The sequence below is a fragment of the Bos mutus genome, chromosome 5 (genome assembly GCF_027580195.1).
Source record: "Bos mutus isolate GX-2022 chromosome 5, NWIPB_WYAK_1.1, whole genome shotgun sequence".
In the NCBI taxonomy this organism is placed as follows: Eukaryota; Metazoa; Chordata; class Mammalia; order Artiodactyla; family Bovidae; genus Bos; species Bos mutus.
Window position 1 is genome coordinate 25,902,000 of NC_091621.1, and position 24,238 is coordinate 25,926,237.

At 39.4% G+C, this 24,238-nt stretch overlaps 1 protein-coding gene and 1 long non-coding RNA gene across 2 annotated transcripts in view; one reads left to right on the forward strand and one right to left on the reverse strand.

Moving 5' to 3' along the window:
• Nucleotides 1–10,353: 10,353 nt before the first annotated feature.
• On the reverse strand, nucleotides 10,354–23,318 carry LOC106701136 (uncharacterized). Its single transcript, XR_011464203.1, has 3 exons — nucleotides 23,205–23,318; nucleotides 19,744–19,816; nucleotides 10,354–11,144 (listed from the first exon to the last, which is right to left on the reverse strand). It is a non-coding gene; the product is annotated as an uncharacterized lncRNA (long non-coding RNA).
• Nucleotides 23,319–23,476: 158 nt separating this feature from the next.
• The window catches only part of CAND1 (cullin associated and neddylation dissociated 1), a 38,528-nt gene continuing 37,766 nt past the window's right edge, over nucleotides 23,477–24,238 (forward strand). The window contains exon 1 of the mRNA XM_005888135.3: nucleotides 23,477–23,878. Within this exon, the coding sequence (XP_005888197.1) occupies nucleotides 23,811–23,878 (68 nt within the window). The 5' untranslated portion in view covers nucleotides 23,477–23,810. The remainder of the gene's footprint in view (nucleotides 23,879–24,238) is intronic.

A 24,238-nucleotide genomic window follows, 5' to 3' on the forward strand; every position in this document is an offset into this window, starting at 1 on the left:
CTACCAGACTCCTCTGTCCATGCGGATTCTCCAGGCAAGAATACTGGAGAGGGTTGCCATGACCTCCTCCAGGGGATCTTCCCAACCCAGGGATTGAACCCAGGTCTCCCGCATTCCAGGTGGATTCTTCACCATCTGAGCCGTCAGGGAAGTTCAAGAGTGTAAATTGATGTAAATACTTTGGGAAACAGCCATTATGTAGCAGGAACAAAGATATATATGTTGTATGACCCAGCAATTCTTCTCCTAAGTATATACTGTACAGAAATGCAGGCTTAGACATGGACAAGAATTTTAATCACTGCACTTCGTGTAACAGCCAAAGAGTGAAAACAAAGCAAATGTTCAAATGATAAAGTAGATCAAAGTAGAAGATGTGGTATGTTTATTCCAATGAATATTATACAGCAACAGAATGAACTAACTACAACTCACATTTACAATGAGGTAGTTTTTAAAATAATTTTTAAAATGTGATAAGTATAAGGAATTCCCTGATGGTCCAATGGTTAGAACTCAGTGCTTTTACTGCTGAGGCTTAGCTTCGATCCCTGGTCAGGGAATGAAATTCCTGCAACCCACATGACATGGCCAAATCAGTTCCAATGAGGTGGGTGAACTTAGAGTCTATTACACACAGTGAAGTAAGTCAGAAGGAGAAAGACGAATATCGTATACTGATGCATACATATGGAATCTAGAAAGATGGTACATTAATCCTACATGCAGGACAGCAAAGGAAACACAGACAAACAACAGACTTTTGGACTCAGTGGGAGAAGGGGGTGATAGTGAATGGGATGGTTAGGTGGCATCACCAACACACACACACACACACACACACACACATATGTGAAGAAAACAAGACAGTGACAACTATAAAAGTCAAGCAAATGGCTACCTTCTGGGAGAGAGGGGTTGTGATTTGATAAAGCAAAGAGGGATTTCTGGGGTAAACAGCAATATTCTACTTCTATATCTTGGTTTCAGTTAAATGAGTATTTGCTTTTTTAATAATTCATTTAGTGGAACAGACGTGTTTTTGCATTTTTCAAAGTTTCTGTGCTATTTCATAAACAAGTGGATTCAAATGCAAAAAGAGAGAAACAAAAATAATCCTAACATGTGTGCAACATATTCCCTGTTTGCTCCCTTTTAATTCTCATAATAATACTATGAGAACATTATTCTAGTTTTATCATTTTTATGTTAGGGGTGTGCACTATTATTTAGTCATCTTTGTCTTTTAAAATCTAGCACTATATCTGGCACATGATAATACCCTAAATGTTTGTCATTAGTCTGAAGCTAAGAGAAGTGAAATGTTTTATTTTCAAGGCGGTGTAATACACAAGGAGCGGAAGCTACAAACCCAGTTTTCTGAGTCTAAGCTCTGTCACATCCATCTCTCCACATTTCTGCTATGACAGACAGAAGTGCTCCCTGATTATGATCACCTAACTGCCCACATAGCTCCAGCCGCTCTTCTTTCCTGGAGGTTAAGGGAGGGGTGGGATTGAAAGTTCCAGTCCTCTAATCAGACAATAGACTGCACAGGCAACCAACTCCCATTCTTAGGTGCTTTCCAGGACTCAGCTCATTAACATGACAAGAGACACATTGATTGCACTCAGCACTTAGGAAATTCCAACAGTTTTAGGAGCTCTCTGCCAGAAAGGGAAGACCACATATATATTTTTTACTTACAAATCATAGTATCACACATATGAGAAATGGAATTGTTGGCGTTGTTCAGTCGCTAAGTCGTGTCTGACTCTTTGTGACCCCTTGAACTGCAGCATACCAGGCTTCTCTGTCCTTCACTATCTCCCACAGTGTGCTCAAACTCATGTCCACTGAGTCAGTGATGCCATCCAACCATTTTATCCTCTGTCGTCCCCTTCTTATCCTGCCTTCAATCTTCCCTAGCATCAGTCTTTTCCAATGAGTCAGCTCTTCGCATCAGGTAGCCAAAGTATTGGAGATTCGGCATCAGTCTTTCCAATGAATATTCAGGACTTATTTCCTTTAGGATGGACTGGTTGGATCACCTTGCAGTCCAAGGGACTCTCAAGAGTCTTCTCCAGCACCACAATTCAAAAGCATCAATTCTCGGGTTCAGCCTTCTTTATGGTCCAACTCATATCTGTACACGACTACTGGAAAAACCATAGCTTTGACTATAGGGATCTTTGTCAGCAAAGTGATGTCTCTGCTTTTTATTACAATGTCTAGGTTTGTTATAGCTTTCCTTCCAAGGAGCAAGTGTCTTTTAATTTCATGGCTGTGGTCACTGTCCGCAGTGATTTATTTCTTGCGTGTTAGTAAACAAGGATGTCACAGTCACCAGCAATTGCAGCCAATCATGGATGATGAGCCAATGAGCCCTGAGGGAACTGAGAAAGGAAAGAATACCTGCCACCTAGTAGTCATCAGACTGCAGTCACTCCCTGCAGGCACTCCATATGATGAGCCCCGAGGAACTTAGGATGTGAAAACACAGGATACTGGCCAGTGAAGGCGTTAGTTGCTCAGTCATGTCAGATTCTTTGTGACCTCATGGATTGTAGCCCACCAGCCTCCTCTGTCTATGGGTTCTCCAGGCAAGAATATTGGAGTGGGTAGCCATTCTCTTCTCCAGGGGATCTTCCTGACTCAGGGGTCAAGAGCAGGTCTCCTGCATTGCAGGTGAGGCTAATTCTTTACAGACTGAGCCACCAGGGAAGCCCCCAGATAGCTGAGGTGCATATCAAAGTAAAGATTTCAGTGAGCCCAGACTCTTACATCTTTCATACACAGAAAAGCACTACATTTCTGAACTTGGGATATCTGGTTTCTTTAACAGTAATCTTTTGTTGTTCCTTAGTACCTGTCCTTTGTTGCAGAACTCCTATATACTCTAGCTCCTTCCCTCACCTCCTCAGAGCAGTTTCTCTGAGCTATCTGAAATGCTGTCTCCCAGGCTGCAGTCCTCATTTTGGCCCCAATAAAACTTAACTGGTAACTCTCATGTTGTGTAAAATTTTTTAAACACATGCCTATGTGTGTATAAATAGTCACATTTATAATATATATCAAATATACTGTATATATCAAACTTTTGATCCACAATTGGTTGGTCTGAGGATGCAAATCCGTGGATATGCGCCAACTGTATCTACAAGTTTGCTTGCACTGAGTTGTGATATACAGTACTTTTCTTAACATGGGACATGGTAAAAAAATATGTTTGAAAATCCCTGCTTTGGGTGATATTTTTCTTCTATATTGCATAAGATTCATGTCAAAAGCCCATAGTTCTAAGTGTTCACTTCCGTGGAGTTCAGATTGTAAAAAAGAAATATTGGGGTTGATTAGTCTGTCATAGCACATGTCCTAATTCATTTGAATCAGTAAGTTGATAGTGGCCCAGAAGCAAAACTAGAAAATTCTGTGATGTCATTAAGCTCAAGCAAAGAACAATTATTCTTAACTGTTATTTTATCGTGGTCCGAAAGCAACAAAGTGACGTACAGCTGAGAGCAAGATCTGTGCCAACGCATACTGAAGACTAATCCTCTAACTGATTCTGACACCACCAGACTCCAGAACCACTCAGGTCATTGACTTTCAGTTAGATGTTGATCGAAAAGACTGATGAGGAAGCAAAAACTTCTTTGCCATGTTTTCTAAATATTTCTCCTTAATTATAAGAACCCCTTTTAGTGTTTTTGGTTCATTGCTCCTGTGAATGAAAAATGTTGCCAGCCATATAAGCAAACTAAGGATGCTGTGGCCATCAAGCCATCAGCCACTACAGCCTGAGGGGAGTCAGGATGGGAAAGGAGAGGATTCTGGCCAGAGAGAGCTAAGGTGCATATCAAAGGAATGATTTCAATGAGCCCTGACTCTTGCATCTTCACAGAAAAAATGCTAAATTCATCAACGTGAGATGTCTAGTTTTCTTTAACAGTAATCTTTTGAAGTTTCAGACTACCTGGCCTTTGATGCAAAATTTCTATATATCCTGACTCCACCCCTACCTCTTGGGAGCAGTGTCTCTGAGCAGAGAGGTTTTCTCTTGGGCTTGAAGTCCTCAGAAAGTCTGCTGAATAAGACATAATTCTCAATTTTTAGGTGCATTTTTTTAGTTGACATCCCCCAGGGGTTGGTTTCGTTTCATATATGAAAGAGATTTTAAAGTTAACTTGACTCTGAATATTTATCTTTTTAGCAGAATCATTTATATACTAAGTTATTGCGTCTATAAAAAACTGTTTAATATTATTAAAGCAAATTGAAAGAGATCCAGGAGTATACAGAGGTAAATTTGCCCTGACAAACTCTCTGTAAATAAAAGTTTTGTAAATTGATTATTTTTCCATTGTTTCATTGCTTAGGAGCCCCTGACATTTTAACTTCATGTTTCTCAACCAGCCCTTTGTTTTCTTCAAGAAGCTAATGATAAAGGAATTCTGATGTGACTAACCACTCTCTAAGCTATTTGACACAACTGAATTTTCTTTTATCGTGACTGTTAAAAATGAAGACAAAACTATATTCAGTTACTGCACCGTGGTTAGAACTGCTTGTCTCTTGGCCCAAAGCTTTACACAGTGCAGAAGTACAGGACTATGTTATGAAGAAGATTTGTGAAGTGACTTGGTAGAGATAAACAGAAATAAAGACTAAGTTCTGCTTGTGAACATAATAAGCTAAGTATCTTTTGTATTTCTTATGAGCACAAGCAAAGGCCAGGCTGAATCCTTGATGGATGTAAAAGAAGCAGACATAGATTGAAAAGCAGGGAGAGCTGAATTTTGTGTCTGACTCTATACATCATCAGTTACCCTTGATCAGCATGACTTCCTCAGAAGTTTCCATGGGAATGACATTCATTAAGGGTTTTAACTTCTGAGAACAGTTTGCTCTGTTTCTGAACTATGGAGCTGAACACTGCAGATGAAAAGAGAGGAAATATTTAGCGGGTGAGAGCAACCTTTCTTTCCCCCCCAATACAAACACTACTGCTTATTTCTCACAATCTTTCTTTCAGTCTCCAGAAAAGGGTATGGTCCTTTGACAGTTTTAAGACCTTCAACAGGTTAGCACAGCATCACTGTCATATGTCTCCTCTGGCAGAACACTTACCCACCTGCCAGGTGGTGAGTGGTTTTGTATCTGCATGTTTCCATTTTGTTTTCACAATAAACCTACGAACTAGAAGTTGTTATTCTTATATTAAATAGGCTAGTTAAGCTAGATCTTCTTTTCTAACTCATGCATTTCTTTTTTTTTTTTTTAAAGCATATTTCACTATATTTTTAATGGAATAAATTGGCATGAAAAGGTAGGAAAATCAATTACATTTATGGTTTTAAAGTGAAAGTGAAGTCGCTCAGTCGTGCCCAACTCTTTGCGACCCCATGGATAGCAGCCTGCACCAAGCTCCTCCGTCCATGGGATTTTCAAGGCAAGAGTACTGGAGTGGGTTGCCATTTCCTTCTCCTAACTCATGCATTTCTGTCCAACTCCAAAGTCTTATTACTGCCTTAAGCTGCCGCTTAGGAGCATTTTACTTCTATCTGTCATGATGCTCTGTGCTACCAAATAACAATTCAGAAATTTCAAAAAACAAATGAAAAATGATATTTATATCTTAAAATCATAAACTGTCCTTATATAATTATGTATTTGTTGGAAGGCCATTTTTTCCACATAGCTATTATTTATAAGCTGTACAAACAGATGCAACATTTTACATTATTACTCAAAAATTTTATTAAGCACCTCATATTTTAACAATTTATCATACTAGTGCCCACTTTTGAAAAAAAATTATTAGATGATTTTTTTTTAAGCCTGAATTTTTGCTTACTCTTCAGGAAATAATTTTAGGAGAGATTGTTGTTCAAAAACACTCAAACAGTATCATAACTAGTACAGAAATTGTATCCTCTGGGTTCACCTTTTAAGGTGAAATACTTCTTTCTGAAAAAACTGGAAGCAAGTATAGGCTCACCACTACTGAGTACCCAAGATAATTAAGTACTGTATGTCTTATTTCTTGTACTGTAGATGATAAACCCTTTCATCTCTGAGATTATATGTACTCAGTGGTGATATATATATATATATCAATATATGTATGTATTCAATATATAAAACAAACTTGATAGCATGTGTAGGCAGAAATTGGAAACCAAGAAGAAAAGTAAGTTACCTGTATGCCTAAAAATTCCATATACTTGTAGCTATAAAATCTTTCTCTATTTTTTGTATTAGAGAATTTCTGCCCTTCCTGGTGAAAAAAAAATTATGAAAAATACTCTGAGAGTCCTTAGTGCTAAATTTTCACACAAAAAGTCAGAAAATGGAATCAGAAAGAGGTTAAATGTTTCATAATATTAAATGATTATTCTCCTTAGACTTGCTTTTTAAGATACTGGTCAAAAAAAGAATGGTTAAAGTAAAACTAGACATAATAGACCCCCACCCCAATATAACCATGACAGTGTGGCAGTGACATATTTTCAGAGAAAGGGGTAGATGATGAGAACAGGATGTCAATTTAAGTATCTTGTGAAAGCAATCCCTACATGTCAAATGTTTCCTTGAGGTCAATACACGCTGTTTATTCTCCTACTGGTACACTTTAGAGATTGAAACTTGGTATAAAGAATGGTAACCCTGAATCCCTATAAAATACTTTATCAGGAAAAAAAAGGAGAGAGAGAGACTTGGTCAACTTTACTGTAATGAAATATGCTATAATATCTTGAAGTCATCTTTTAAATTGAAGTCCAGTACTCTTGCCTGGAAAATCCCATGGACGGAGGAGCCTGGAAGTCTGCAGTCCATGAGGTCACTGAGGGTCGGACACGACTGAGCGACTTCGCTTTCACTTTTCACGTTCATACATGGGAGAAGGAAATGGCAACCCACTCCAGTGTTCTTGCCTGGAGAATCCCAGGGACGGGGGAGCCTGGTGGGCTGCCATCTATGGGGTCGCAGAGAGTCGGACCGACTGAAGTGACTTAGCAGCAGCAGCATAGTTGATTTACAATGTTGTGTTAATTCTGGTATACAGCAAAGTAATTCAGTTATATATATATTCTTTTACATTATGGTTTATCTTGGGATAGTGAATATAGTTCCCTGTGCTATGCAGTAGGACCCTGGTGTTTATCCATTCTATGTATAATAGTTTGTGCCTGCTAACCCCAAACTCCAGTTCCATCCCCTCCCCACCCCCTGCTGTTGGCAACCGCAAGTCTGTTCTCTGTGTCTGTGTGTCTGTCTCACAGATAGGTTCATTTGTGTCACGTTTTAGATTCCACATATAAGCGATAATATATAGTATTTTTCTTTTTCTGACCTACTGTGCTCAGTATGATACTCTCTAGGTCCATCCATGTTGCTGCAAATGTCACTATTTCATTCTTTCTTTGGGGGGGTGGCGCTGAGTAGTATTCCACTGTATGTATGTATCACGTCTTCTTTATCCATTCATCTATCAATGGACATTTACGTTGTTGCCATGTATTGGCTATTCTGAGTAGTGATGCTATAAACATAGGGGTGCATGTATCTTTTTGAATTGTAGTTTTGTCCAGATATATACCCAGAAGTGGGATTGCTGGTTCATATGGCGACTCTCATTTAAGTTTTTTGAGGAAACTTGATGTTGTATTCCACAGTGGTTTCGCCAACTTAAATTCCCACTGTGTAGGAGGGCTCCCTTTTCTCCACACCCTCTCTAGTATGTTATTTGTAGACTTTAAAATGATGGCCATTCTGACCACTGTGAGGTGGTACCTCATTGTAGTTTTGATTTGAATTCCTCTAATGATTAGACTTTATTTTGGGGGGCTCCAAAATCACTGCAGATGGTGACTGCAGACATGAAATTAAAAGACGCTTACTCTTTGGAAGAAAAGTTATGAGCAACCTAGATAACATATTGAAAAGCAGAGACATTACTTGGCCAACAAAGGTCCATCTAGTCAAGGCTATGGTTTTTCCAGTGGTCATGTATGGATGTGAGAGTTGGACTGTGAAGAAAGCTGAGTGCAGAAGAATTGATGCTTTTGAACTGCAGTGTTGGAGAAGACTCCTGAGAGTCCCTTGGACTGCAAGGAGATCCAACCAGTCCCTTCTAAAGGAGATCAGCCCTGGGTGTTCTTTGGAAGGAATGATGCTAAAGCTGAAACTCCAGTACTTTGGCCACCTCATGTGAAGAGTTGACTCATTGGAAAAGACTCTGATGCTGGGAGGGATTGGGGGAAGGAGGAAGAGGGGACGACAGAGGATGAGATGGCTGGATGGCATCACCGACTTGATGGACCTGAGTATGAGTGAACTCCCGGAGATGGTGATGGACAGGGAGGCCTGGTGTGCTGCGATTCATGGTGTCGCAGAGTTGGACATCACTGAGTGACTGAATTGAACTGAATGATTAGTCAGGAAGCAACAGTTAGAACTGGACATGGAACAGACTGGTTCCAAATAGGAAAAGGAGTACGTCAAGGCTGTATATTGTCACCCTGCTTCTTTAACTTATATGCAGAGTACATCATGAGAAACGCTGGACTGGAAGAAGCACAAGCTGAAATCAAGATTGCCGGGAGAAATCTCAATAACCTCAGATATGCAGATGACACTACCCTTATGGCAGAAAGTGAAGAGGAACTAAAAAGCCTCTTGATGAAAGTGAAAGAGGAGAGTGAAAAAGTTGGCTTAAAGTTCAACATTCAGAAAACGAAGATCATGGCATCTGGTCCCATCACTTCATGGGAAATAGATGGGGAAACAGTGGAAACAGTGTCAGACTTTATTTTTTTGGGCTCCAAAATCACTGCAGATGGTGATTGCAGCATGAAATTAAAAGATGCTTACTCCTTGGAAGGAAACTTACGACCAACCTAGAGAGCATATTCAAAAGCAGAGACATTACTTTGCCAACAAAGGTCCATCTAGTCAAGACTATGGTTTTTCCAGTGGTCATGTACGGATGTGAGAGTTGGACTATGAAGAAAGCTGAGCACTGAAGAATTGATGCTTTTAAAACGTGGTGTTGGAGAAGACTCTTTGAGAGTCCCTTGGACTGCAAGGAGATCCAACCAGTCCATCCTAAAGGAGATCAATCCTGGATATTCATTGGAAGGACTGATATTGAAGCTGAAACTCCAATACTTTGGCCACCTCATGCAAAGAGTTGACTCATTGGAAAAGACCCTGATGCTGGGAGGGATTGGGGGCAGGAGGAGAAGGGGACGACTGAGGATGAGATGGGTAGATGGCATCACCGACTCGATGGACATGAGTTTGGGTAAACTCTGGGAGTTGGTGATGGACAGGGAGGCCTGGCATGCTGCAATTCATGGGGTTGCAAAGAGTCAGACACAACTGAGCGACTGAACTGAACTGAACTGAATGATTGGTGATGTTGAGCATCCTTTCACGTGCGTTTTGGTATGTTGTCTTTGGGGAAATGTCTATTTAGGTCTTCTCTCCGTCTATTGATTGGATTATTTTTGAATGTTATGGAGTTAAATGAGCTGTATATTTTGGAGATTAAGCCCTTGTTGGTAGCATCATTTTTTAAGTATTTTCTCCCAAGCTATAGGTTGTCCTTTCATTTTGTTTGTGGTTTCCTTTGCTGCACAAAGGCTGGTAAGTTTGATTAGGTCCCATCTGCTTATTTTTGCTTTTATTTCTATTGCTTTGGGAAACTGACCTAAGAAAACATTGGTATGATTTATGTCAGAGTGTGTTTTGCCTATGTTCTATTCTAGGAGTTTTATGGTCTCGAGTCTTATATTTAAGTCATTAAGGCATTTTGAGTTTATTTTTATATATGGTGTGAGAGTGTGTTCCAACTTAATGATATGCATGTGGCTGTCCAGCTTTTCCAACACCACTTGCTGAAGAGACTGTCTTTTCCCCATTGTATATTCTTACCTTATTTATTAAAGATTAATTGACTATAAGTGTGTGGGTTTACTTTTGGTCTCCCTATTCTGTTCCATTGATCTATATGTTTTTATGCCAATACCACACTGTTTTGATTACTGTAGCTTGGTAGTATTGTCTGAAGTGTGGGAGGGTTATGCCTCCTGCTTTGTTCTTTTTCCTCAGGATTGTTTTACAATTCTGGGTCTTTTATGGTTCCATATAAATTGAATTATTTGCTCTAGTTCTCTGAAAAATGTAATGGGTAATTTGATAGGGATTGCACTGAATCTGTAGATTTCCTTGTATAGTACAGTCATTTTGACATTTTAATTCCTCTAATTCAACAACATGGGATATTTTCCTATTTCTTTAAATCGCCTTCAATATCCTTTATTAATGTTTTATAGTTCTCAGTATATAAATCTTTCACCTCCTTGGTCAGGTTTATTGAAGTCATTTTTAATATAAATGGTTAAAAAGCATTTTTCTTAGATTAACTCAAATTTATTCCAGAAAAAAAAATCAACCAGAGCATCCTTCATTCCCCTAATTGAGAGGCTCTCTCATTAACAACCTATTTTGGGGGGGCTAAAGGGTGGATGAGGAAGGTGGGGGAGGGGTGGCAGTGATGGTGGGGGTCTGGAGCTTCCACAGGAAGAGCTAACTAACAGTTTCTACAGCTGAGATTAAAGTCCTCCTCTTCTGGAGCTATGGCAGGTAAAAGCAGCCTGTCACTATCATCCATTACATTTTCTGTGAGATGCAAAATGAATCAGTAAACAACAGCAGTGCACTTTGGTTCCTTATGAAGCTACTATTGTTTGTTATCGACAACCTCAAGCTGAAACATCAGAACAGTACAAGGACATTTACTAAAACCAGGGCCATGGGATATGGGGTAATTTGAGGCTTAAAACAAAACAAAGCAAAACAGAACACCTATGCCCATGAAGCAAGTATAAAAGTCCAAATCTAGCTCACAAGTGTATCTAGTCTCTGCGAGAAGATATGTTGAATGACATCATGGGTCTGGCTTTTTCCTGCTGTGTAACCAGCCCTGGCATAATCCCCAGAACCCAAGATTTAAAAGGCACAAATTCTCCTTGTGCAGCGTTTCAGGACCACAGCAGCTTCTGACAGGAGCACAGGCATGGTGCCCACAGCCCACGGAATGATGTAATCCAGGCTCTCTTGGACTGATGCTGCATCTGGAAAATGGGAAGAAGGGGGTGTAATGATTAACCTCCAGCCAGTGTTTTTAATTGCACACCCGAACACATCTCTCCAACATAGGTGATATATTCATTTACAAACTGTATACATGTTGTTATACTAATAAATGATGCACATAATAAAACTTCTACAAGTAGAATTTTTAAATACAAATATGTAAAGCAAATTTCTCCTACTTTCTGGCTGTATCTCCATGGGTTGTTCTGAATAATCTCCAGAGGGCACACACCCACCCTGTTCCAAATAAGTGGACCGTTGGCCTGGACAGGACAAGTACAGGCTAACATGTACTTTCTTTCAAATCTACAAGTCCCCTGATTAGCAACTATCTGGATGTCTTTAATTGTTAGGAATAGGATGAGGCAACATCTGAAAAAGATATCCCATTTTCTCAAGAACAATATTTCTAGAGGCTGTGTACAATGGTGGAAAAGAATTTTCCTGGTATCTAAGCTGTTTGTCATATTGTGGAAAACATTCTGCTCAAAACAAAGTTAAAGCCAGTTTGAGAGCAGCCAGTAAAAGAGATTTAGGGTTATACAAGATTAATCACTGCAGATGGTGATTGCAGCCATGAAATTAAAAGACACTTACTCCTTGGAAGGAAAGTTATGACCAACCTAGACAGCATATTCAAAAGCAGAGACATTACTTTGCCAACAAAAGGTCCGTCTAGTCAAGGCTATGGTTTTTCCAGTGGTCATGTATGGATGTGAGAGTCGGACTGTGAAGAAGGCTGAGTGCCGAAGAATTGATGCTTTTGAACTGTGATGTTGGAGAAGACTCTTGAGAGTCCCTTGGACTGCAAGGAGATCCAACCAGTCCATTCTGAAGGAGATCAGTCCTGGGTGTTCTTTGGAAGGAATGATGCTAAAGCTGAAACTCCAGTACTTTGGCCACCTCATGCAAAGAGTTGACCCATTGGAAAAGACTCTGATGCTGGGAGGGATTGAGGGCAGGAGAAGGGGACAACAGAGGATGAGATGGCTGGATGGCATCACTGACTCGATGGACGTGGGTCTGAGTGAACTCCGGGAGTTGGTGATGGATAGGGAGGCCTGGCATGCTGCTATTCATGGGGTCGCAAAGAGTCAGACACAACTGAGCGACTGAACTGAACTGAGCTAAACTGAAATGTATATAAAAGCCCAAGATAGGTGCCCATAAATATTGTTCTATCGGATCATAATCACTCATTTATTTATGTATCTTCCATGGCCACTTTTGTGCGGCAATGACAGAGTTGAGTAAATACAACAGAGACTGCAGGCCCAGAAAACCTAAAATATTTACTGTCTATCTCTTTACAGAAAAAGTTTGCCAACCTCTGACTGACAGTGATGAAAGGGAAAAGGGGAGGAATATAAAATTATAGATATGAATGCAGAGAATTCTCCAGTGAGTACATGAATTTATATTTAAAAGACTTTTGAAAAAAATATGAAAAGAAATATGAGGGAAAGATTCAGAACAAGAAGGAAGGAATAATTTTGAGAAGCAGCAAGAAATATATGGAAATGTCAGTGAGGCTAAAAGCCCAGAAAATTCTGAAGCTTGTGAAAAGTATTAACAGCAAGAAAAATGACCCTTATAAGTAAAGGAAACAAGAATGGTGTGTAAGAATGCCACTGGGGTGAATGGCACAATGCTACTGAATAGAGAAAGTTAAGTCAATTACTTAACTCTCTAACTGTTAACCCCTTAAGTATGTTTCTGTCTTTTCTATGAAGATTTATCATCACTTATAAAGAATAAAATTAGTGGTAATAAGAAGAAATGGAGATTAACACAGTAAAATAGTGAAAAATACTCATCTGCTCCTGTTTATTTCCAGGCTTGGGTGAACAATATCTCAAGATACCAAACGATATAATCTCAATCCACCAGGAAGTTATTGGTAATCTTTCGGAGTTTGGAGAGAACTGAAAAAGTGCTTAAAATATAGGGTTAGATTAAAAATCTAAAAAAGAAAAAGAGAGAGAGAGAGAAAGACTGAAAACTATGGGATCAAGAGCTTGCTATGACTCCCAGTAAAACTCTAGAATAAATTGTTGAACCTTTAAGAACTGAGGAAGGAAAACTGGGATTACGAAGATAATAGATTTATTAAGAAAATCACACCAGATAAACCTCCATATCAGTTTTAGATAGGATTATAATATATAGGGAGAAGGCAAGGGCACCCCATTCCAGTACTCTTGCCTGGAAAATCCCATGGACAGAAGAGCCTGGTAGGCTGCAGTCCATGGGGTCGCTAAGAGTCGGACACGACTGAGCGACTTCACTTTCACTTTTCACTCTCATGCTTTGGAGAAGGAAATGGCAACCCACTCCAGTGTTCTTGCTTGGAGAATCCCAGGGACGGGGGAGCCTGGGGGTCTGCCATCTATGGGGTCGCAGAGTCGGACACGACTGAAGCGACTTAGTAACAGCAACAGCAGCAGCCGCATAATATATAGAGTCCTTTGACAGGTTCTCTCCAAATATCATTTGTAGAAGATTTAGAAGGGATGATGTTTGCAGTTATTAAGAGGTATCATTAGTGCACTTATGTGTATTTATAATTAAAGTACTTGATTAATGATATTCTCCGATGTGCTGATTAATGAATTAAGGAAATTAATGAATTTCTCATTAATTCAGCATTCATTCATTAATTCTCCAGGATTTATATTATTATCTTATTTCTTTCTCTTTTTTTACCAATGATTTGGTCAAGGGTATTGCTGCATGACATCTAAATTTGCAGAAACTCAATAACTGCAAGGAATAGCTAGAATGTCTCATGGTAAAGACAAGATCCAAATAAGATCTTCAGTGTGTGCGTGCTAAGTCGCTTCAGTCGTGTCTCTTTGCAACCCCATGGACTGTAGCCCACCAGGGTCCTCTGTCCATGAGATTCTCCAGGCAAGAATACTGGAGTGGGTTGCCATGCCCTTCTCCAAGATCTTCAGAACCTAAAGCAAATCTTATAATGCCAAACAAAACAAAGCAAAACATGAACAATAAAACCAAAAACAAACAAGCAAAACAAAATTGTGGTTCTCAAAACCAGTTGCACATTAGAGTTAGGGATTTTTATTTAATTGGTTTTGGGTGCAGGCTGAGTATTTTTAAGAGGCATTTCAGTTGATTCTAAGTCAGTCAGAGCTGAGAATCATTTGGAATACACTAACTGTGAAAGATGAGGAGGGAGTGACAAGTGGAATAACCACAGTCCAGTGCAAGTATGGAAATGTTTAGAGGATTCTGTGAACTGTAAAATCAATGAAGCAATGGCGAGATGTGACAACCAAAAAAGCTAAAATGACCATTAATTATAAATATTGAATAGAACTAGGGAATAGTAAAAGTAACTCCCATTTTTCAGGCAATTACTCTTCTATCAGGCACTTCAAGTGCATTTTACAGTCATCCTCAATTTGCAGTGGAGAAAGCTGAAATTTAGTGAGGTTAACTAACTTATCTAAATCACCCAGCTAGCATCTAGTGTGGCAAGGGCTTAATGAATGCTATATAGTAGTAAACTGAGGAGGGCCTGGAGAGACTAATTGGATCGGGAATTTATTAGAAAGGGAAATCTAAGTGATATTTTAATGAAGAACTGGTGTTGAAGGGAATATAGATAATGAATATAGAAAAATACAAAATTAAAATATTTTCCCAAGATTTTCCATCTAAGAGCTGGGAATATTTGTAGGACTTATGAGAAGAAATGCAGTGGTAGGCAAGAGGGCTCATTTTTTGGAGAAAAATCACTTTGGCTTTTACTAATAGGTATTATTTATAAAGTAGCTGTGCCAAGCATTTTACATTCATCTCATACAACCCTAGGTACTATTAGCATTATTCTATTTTAAAGGAGTTGTCCAGATGATGGATTCAGTGCTATATTCAGGATTTGAGCCTAGGTCTTTGTGAGTTAGAGCCTACACTCTGAATCAACTGGCTATATGTATAACATATTGAATGTAATGTAACTGTGCAATATCTAAGCAGAAATGTGCCAGAACCATTGGAAATATGGGAGTAGAACACAGACAAAATAATTGATTATACGTTTAGAAAACTAATAGCTTATAAATAGATTTGTTATTTTTAACTATTTAATTGAAGTATAGTTGATTTAGAATGTGTTAATTTCTTCTGTACAGCAAAGTAATTCAATTATACGTATATGTATATAGATTTTTCATATTCTTTTCCATTATGATTTGTCACAGGATATTGAATATAGTTGGGTTTCCAGGTGGCACTAGTGGTAAAGGATTTGCCTGCCAATGCAGATGTGGATTTGATCCCTGGGTCAGGAAGATCCTAGAGTAGGAAATGGCAACCCGCACCAATATTCTTGCCTGAAAAATTCCATGGACAGAGGAGACTGGTAGGCTACAGTCCACGGGGTTGCAAAGTCATACACAGCTGAGCGACTAAGCACACACACGGAATATACTTCACCGTGCTATACAGCAGGTCGTTGTTTATTCCCTCTATATATAATAGCTTACATCTGCTAACCTCAATCTTCCAATCCATCCCTCCCCCACCTCTCTCCCCCTCTACCTCTCCCCCTTGACAACCATGTTTGTTCTCTACGTCTGTGAGTCTGTTTCTGTTTTGTAGATGTTCATTTGCATTATATTCTAGATTCCAAATTAAATGATATCAGGTGGTATTTGTCTTTACTTAGTATGTCTTTTCTTTATTTCCCTAGGTCCGTCCATGTTGCTGCACGTGGCATTATTTCATTCTTTTTATGGCTGAGTAATATTCCATTGTATATACATCTTCTTTATCCATTCATCTGTCAATGGATATTTAGGTTATTGCTTGTGTCTTGGCTATTCTTAACAGTGCTGCTATGAACACAGGAATGCCTGTCTCTTTTTGAGTTATAGTTTTTTCTACATATATGCCCAGCAGTGGGATTGCTGGATGATATGGCAACTCTCCTGGCTTCCCTTGTGGCTCAGCTGGTAAAAAATCCTCCTACAATTTGGGAGACCTGGGTTTGATCCCTAGGTTAGGAAGATCCCCTGGAGAAGGGAAAGGCTACCCACTCCAGTATTCTGGCCCGGAGAATTCCATGGACTGTATAGTTCAAGGGGCCGCAAAGAGTCAGACACAACTGAGCAACTTTCACACACACGGAAACGCTATATTTTTTTTTTATTTTTTAAAATTTTAATTGGAGGCTAATTACTTTACAATATTGTGGTAGGAACTTTGATAATGTTTCCATAGTGGCTTCACCAATTTACATTCCTACCAACAGTATAGGAGGGTTCCCTTTTTTCCACACCCTCTGGAGTATTTGTTATCTGTAGACATTTTAATGATGCCTGTTCTGACTGTTTTGAGGTGATACCTCATTGTAATTTTGATTTGCATTTCTCTAATAATTAGCAGTGTTGAGCATCTTTTCTTTTGCCTATTGGTTAACCTGTAGGTCTTCTCTGGAAAAGTGTCTATGTAGATCTCCTATCCATTTTTCGATTGGATAGTTTTTGTTATTGTTGAACGGTATGACCTGTTTGTATATTTTGGAAATTAAGCCCTTATCAGTTGTACCATTTGCAAATATTTTCTCCCAATCTATAGGGTGCCTTTTCATTTTGTTTATGGTTTCCTTTGCTGTACAATAGTTTGTAAGTTTGATTAGTTTCATTTGTTTATTTTTGTTTCTACTTCTGTTGCCTTGGGAGACTATACTAAGTAATTTTAAGTGAAGCATTAGCACATAAACATCTTTGTCATAAATATAGTAAATAAAATGTATAAAACTATAGGTAGTATCTATCTGTAGTTTATATATAAAATATATACTCTTTTTATACAATTCCTTGCTGCTCCCCTGGAGCAAAAATCTCTTGCTTTTCGTCATGATAATACTGTTATTTTTCTGATGCCTCAAGTCAAACATTGTCTTCTGAAAACATTCATGAAAGAAGACTAAAATTACTTTGACTCTTGTATTCTATATATGTTTGTTTTTAAATACCTTGGTTTCTGTCTTTATCATTATTTTTGCATCTTTACTGAGATGTAATTGACATTTGATAAACATACATTTAAAGTGCATGCTTTGATGAGTTTTGACATATGTATACACATGTGAAATCATTACTGCAATTAAAAAACATTTTCATCAATTCCAAGACTGTCCTGGAACCCTTAATAATCTGTCCCTGTTTCCACTCTCATTCCTAGGCAACCACTGATCTGCTCTGTGGCTCTACAGATTGGCTTTCAATTTCTAAAATTATACAAAAATAGACTCATAGATTATGTATATTTTTTTCTCTGACTTATTGCACTCAGAATGATGATTCAGGGACTCATCCATGAGTATGTATTAATATTTTGCTCATCTTTATCTCAAGGACGTATTTCACTGTATGGATACATTACAATGCGCTTATCTGTTCTCTTGTTGACAAATATTTGGGTTGTTTCCAGTCTGGCATGACAAATAAATCTGGTAAGAAAAAATCATGTTCTTGTCTTTGTGTAGACATATGCTTTCATTTCTTTTGGGTAGACAGCCGGAATGGAATACCTGAGTTATATGTAGATTATTTTAGCTTTTAAGAAACTGACAAACTGTTCTATACCAGCAGTGCATGAGTTCCTGTTCTGCCATATCCTCGCCAACACTTGGTAAGATCACTCTTTTTGATTTTAACTATTCTGATAAGTATGTAATGATGTCTCATGTAGCTTTATCTTTCCCTGATACTAATGATATTGAGCACCTTTTCATTTATTTGTCATCCTGTAGCTTCTTCAGTGAAGTGTCTTTCAAATCTTTCGCTTATTTTTAAGCATAGATTTCTGTCTTATTATGGAGTTATATGAGTTCTAAATACAAGTCCTTTGTCAAATAAATGAAATGTTCTGCAAATATTTTTTTCCTGTGTTAAGTTTGGTTATACTGTTAAAAGTAATAGTTTGCCTCAATCAATAAACATTTTCTTCTAAACCACTTCTAGGTTGCACCATATCTTAAATGTTAAATAACTACATCCATTATAACAAAGCTCTCACACTTACAAATTGATGAAAAATTTTATTGCCTTCTCCATGAAGTACAAAGAGAGTTTACTTGGTCACACAGAAAAGTCTGTATTTTCCAAAATGAAAAAAACAAAAAATGTATTTTATGATTGGCAGTTTTTCTAGAAGGTGATATTTTTACCATTTTATCTAATAGTATAAGTAATAATAATGGCCTAATTTCATTGTATAAATATTCATTGCTGAGAGAATCTCAGTACCACTTCATTAAATTTGTTTTCACTAAAATTAGTAATTTTCCCCTGCCTCAATTTTATTTTTTCTGATTTTTTTCCAATCCCTGATTCTGTGGGCTCATGATTTCTCTTTAGTCTTTCACACCTTTCCCCCTCCTCAAATTACAACTTTCACTTGGTAGTAAGCAGATTACCTTTTAAAGTAACAGGACAAGTCATCGTCAGCAAACATCTGTATTTATAGCAAAATGCAGCATTTGCTGAATTCTAGCCCTTTCTTCTGTATCCTTCTGCCAAAACTGATAACCAGCTTTACATTTATAAAGTTCTATTTTTAGTTGTCTGAAAATCCTGGACAGTTCATATCAGAAAATGTTATAATTTTAAAATGCCAGATGATAGTCAATATTACTATAAAAGTCAAAAGTGAAAAAGAAATGGAAGATATTCCAAGTGAAGAAACTTTGTGACTTAATCTTTGTGATTTTATCTAACATGATGCAAATATATTTCTATCTCTAAAAAAGTAATTCCTTCACAGAATGACAATTAAATTTGATCTACAGTGTCACTAAAAATTAGGAACTTCTATCAGTTATATAGAAGACAGTAGATTATAGGAAAAACTCTAGTTTTTGGGGTGTTTTCAATCAAATGGAAATAAATCTTAAGTGTTGTATAGCATTTACTTCCTTTTGCATCTAAGTTGAATTCAGTACTGACAAATGATCTCTAATAGGAAGCATTTTGTACCTGTTCATTTGTGTGCAAAGCTGTCTATACTGAAACACAAATCAGAACTGCCCTTTACCTCCCTTATTAACATATCAGCTTTGACATTCAACAATTATATTTCAAAAATTAATAACTAGTTGAAAAAATAGCTCTTTTTTCCTTAGTTCCTTTAACTCAGTTTACAGTAAATGTAAGAAGTACAGAACTCAATTTACAGCAAATGTATGATGTAAGTACAGTTCACATTTACTTGGCATAAGGCTGTACTAAGATAAATATCAACTAAACTTACTCTCTACCAAGACTCTCTTCTTCTATATCACCAGTTCAGCATTCAGTTCAGAAAAATAATTAGCAATGGAACAATGATTACCAAAATATGTTTTATGGTACTCTTTCCCTTGAGATGGTAATAGGCAGGACCTTAAGAAATTCTATGCTTGAATATATCAGGTGGCTGTAGACTTTTATTTGTCAGCTAGGGCTACCATAACAAAATTCCATAGAGCTCTCTTTCTAGCTTGCAGGTGACTACCTTCTTTCTGTGTCTTCATATGGCAGAGAGAGGGCACTCAAGCCAACTTACCAATACTTTGGAGGGAGTTGTTTAGTTTGCCCACTGGAGACACACGCATCCTTGACGCACTAAATGGAGGGCACTGGAAGGATAATGGTAACAAAGTCACTTCCTATAAGGGGTGACTGCCACCCACCCTTGATGGGTATCTTTAAAAATAAGAGGGAATACAGCTGCTATAACGCAATATCCCTCTCTAGCTTCCATTTCTCTTCTGCCCTCCTCAAATAGGTATAGATTAATAGGTGGCCAACCAAAGGATGAATAATCTGAAGCTTTGGGGTACCTATATGAACTGCTTCTTGTTTTGTTTTCCGATTACTGCTTTCTGATGCACTCTGTCAAATATTTTCCTTCACCTGGAATAACACCTTGGGCAAACCTCAAAGCTTTCCAAGTCCTCTTCATAGAGAGAGACTCATTTTCTCTGAGTGGGTTTCTTTTGTTTGTTTTCTTGTTTGGGTTTTTCTTTTTCTTTTTTTATTTTTGAGTGGGAAGAGGAGGAAAGACCCATCACTCTGTAAACTAATAACCACATTTCTCCTTGAATCCTCTCTTCCCAAGGTGGTCCTGATATAGACAGGAGGGTATGTCTGGCACAGTGTAGACACTCAATAAATGAGAAACAAGCTAAACTACTGGTTTATATTTGAAGAACCTCCCAACAGCTAGAAAGACCCCATTTATTTAAAAATCAAATTTCTTGCCTCAGTTTTGCATTATAACCACTAACCAAGAAGAAAATTCTAAGAAGATAGCCTTATCTAGACTTATTTTCTTTTGCACTTATCATTAATTTAGCATTTACAGATTCTTAAAGAAAAACATTTTCCCACTATTGAGTGACAAACTATACTCAGTGACATACAAATCAAACCTCTAAGTGGTCAAGAATACAAAATAAAATTAAGTACTATTGAGTGCCTACTATGAATTTGTCACAGGGTAAGAACTTGAACGGAGCAGAAGTGATTTAAACTTGGTATAAACTCTAAGGAACTTACACTGTAGTTGGAGGCTAGCATATAAACATGATTGGTTCAAGATCTTAGAAAGTGAGACAGGGGAGGTGAGAGGCATTCCAGTATAGACGTTTGGAGGCATGGGTTCTGAAGCAACACTGCCTGAGTTTTAATCCTGATTGCTCTTCACTGCTATCTCTGGCAAGTTTCTTAACCTCTCTGTGTCTCTCATACTTAAAAAGCAGAATTCCTGAGCAATTCCTATATTATAATAGAAGGAGAAAGATCAGAAAGGATTAGGGACAGATGAAGGAAGTCACTGATTGCAAACATTTGGACTTTATTCAGTAGCAGAGACCCAGGGAACTTAGAAAATTGGTGAGGAGCAACACAAAAACAAAGTTTTGGCAAACCCTAAACTGGTTATGTAGGATGGTTTGGGATAGGGACAAGACAGAGAATATAGTAATAATAATAGTCAACTTTTATAAGATTCTTTGCATGACCTTTGCAAGTGCAAAAAAAAAGCTATTATTATGTTCAGACAATGTGCTGAACACTTTATATGGGATATTTCTACGGACTGAATTCTGCCCCTCCTCTTCAAATTCATATGTTGAAGCCCTAACCTCCAGTATGACAGTATTTGGAGACAGGGCATTTAAAGAGGTTATTAAGGTTAAATGAAGACACAGTTAAGGTTGGGGCCCTACGATTCGTGTCCATATGACAAAGAGATAGGAGGATGTGGGTGCATAGAGAAAAGGCTAGGTGAGGCCACAGTGAAAAGGTGGCTGTCTACAAGTCAAAGCCTCAGGAGAAACCAACCTTATTGGCTCACTGACCTTGGACTTACAGCCTCTGCAACTGTTGCGAAAATAAATTTCTCTTGTTTAAGTCACCCAATTTTGTTATGGCAATTCTGGCAGACTAAGACAATGGCTCATTTGACTCTTAAACCAGCCTCATGGAGAAATAGTCTGTCCATCATTGTGTCACCATTGAAGAAACAGAGGCTCAGAGAGCTTAAAATGAATTGCCTAAGACAGTTAATAAGTAGCAGTAAACAGAATTTAAATTTAAGCTGTCTTACTACAAATATTATAGTTCAGTTGTAAATTGGTAAATGAAAGAATTTATACACACAAAAGGCAGATACATGACTTATTAGATTTATTAGACTTATTAGATTCGGGCTAAAAAAAGGGGGGTTATCACTAAATTATTGAGATTTTAGGCCTTGGGGTTCACACAAGTTAAATGAGTAGCTTGTGTGTGATGTGTGGTGTGTGTAGTTTATATTAAATACTCTAAAAAGGTTGTTTAGAGCAGAAAGGAATTACAGCTTAAGTACTCATGGACCAGCAGACTTGGGTAAAATAAGGGAAGAGAGATGGTACTACTGCGGAGGAAAACAGTATTAAAGAATACAAACTGGTAAACAAGTAATGAGATGACATTTAAATGTGAATGATGAGAACAGATAATGTTTTATCTATTTTGTTATTGCCTATAACTATGTCTGTCTTTTCTAAGACACTAAATTAACATTTGGTGATATAGCAAAGAACGGTAGAGAAATGTTGAGATTTAACACTTGGAAGAAGCCATTTTTTTCTCCCAACAGGAGCAATAACAGATTGAGACTGAATTTTCCTCGTCTCTTAACTAGGCTTTCTCTCTCTTCTTTGTAGGAAGGCCTTTTAGCTAGCTTCAACTCGAATGAAGGCGATAAAAACTTGGCCACCTTCGCAAGTGATTTGGTATCTGATACCCGATTGCTGTCTGTTTTAAGGAACAATGAAATAGCTGCAGGATTGTCAATTCCACAAATGCTGCACACAGAGGGTAACTGTTTAGTAATTCTAAACAAAAGGAGTAAGCCCCGAATACAGTCATCGGTCATGGTCGTTGGTTTTATTACGTCCTTCTAGCTTTAGGGGTCTGGTTCTTCAATGCACGTCCAAAGACCCAGCAGAAGCACTGGTTGCTTTCTGAGAATGAGGCAACTATCCCATTCCTGGATTAGTGCTAGAAGTCGCTACTAGGCCTCTGCCAAGCACATCAACTCAGCCGCAATGCGCCTGCCCAGACCGCAGCAGCCTAGCTCTGCATACATCCCATAACACCAAAAACAACTGTACGAGAAAATTCGAATCTGCAGCAGCAACCTCGCCCCCCCGCGCTCCAAAGGTTTTAGCCAGCACGGCTGCCTTGCCAGACTACAAATCCCAGCATTCACTCCTCACACGGGAGCCAATAAGGAAGCTACAAATTTCTTCAGCCAATCATACCCCAACCCAGTATAACATGCTGACTGAATTCTGGGGTTTGTGGTTTTCACGTGGCAACATTACACCATCGTGTTTAAGGCGATGTAGGCCCCGCGTCCGATTCCAGACGAAAGCTCCTTCTAATAATTATTCTGTTGGTGCCCCAGGCTAACCTGTTAATTAGTTTTATTCCCAGGCCTTGTGCGCCTTAAAAATCGTAAACTTTTTTTCTTACTGTCATACAGGAAACAAGATTTTTCGGATGAAGACATCCTCATCCCACCGGCCACCCGGTCCTTTAACCGTCGCTTTTAAGTCTCGCGAGATCAGCTCCTTTGGGTGTAGGCAGGCCTCTGAAGGGCGGGTCACGTGTAGATTGACATGGGCCTCAGCCAACAGGATTGCCCTTTATCTGGCGTCTCCACAGCGTGCGTGGGGAGACCTCCGTGAACCCTGACCTTAGCTTTCCGTAGCGTCCCGCGTCTACCGTGCCCGCCCCCGGAGCGAAGGAGGCGGGTTTTGGCCTCTTGCCCTAGGGAACGAGTGCGGAGGGAGTGGAGTGTCTAACTCTTCGGAGAGGCCCTGCTGTACTCCACGCTGCTCATGAGCCCGTTCTCCGGCGAGCAGCGCCGTCGTTAGGCCGGCTCCTTAGCCTCTGCTTCGCCCGGGACAGGCCCACGCCTTGCCGGGGAGGGGGCAGCCTGTCGAGGCGCCTCCCTAGTCAGCGTCTGCGTCGCGCTGCGACCCTGGAAGCGGGAGCTGCCGCGAGCGAGAGGAGGAGCCCCAGCGGCGGCGGGCAGCAGCACCAGCAACGCCGGCGGGCGGGATTGAGGCCGTCAACATGGCGAGCGCCTCGTACCACATCTCCAATTTGCTGGAAAAAATGACATCCAGCGACAAGGACTTCAGGTGAGGCCGAAATCCGATCCTCAGTCCGCCTCGGCGGGCGTCCCCGATCCGCGGCCCCGGCCCTCACACAGGCCTTGCCCCACCCCTTTGGCCTTAACTGGTTCCTCGGCTTTCCCGACGCCTCCAGGCCACCCTCCGCTCCCCGATCCCAGCAGGCCCCTTTCCTCGCCCACCTTCTAACCCCCTCCCCTCGTTATTTCCTCTAGGCCGTTGCCCACCTCCGGTCATAGGTCCCTTCTGCGTCCCCCCACCGCATGCTCTGCCCTCCCAGGACGTGACTTCTCGTCCCAGGTAGCGTGAAGGGGCGAGATCACGCACCACTGTGGGCAAGGGAGTCACTCTAGGCTTGGAGACGTGGAG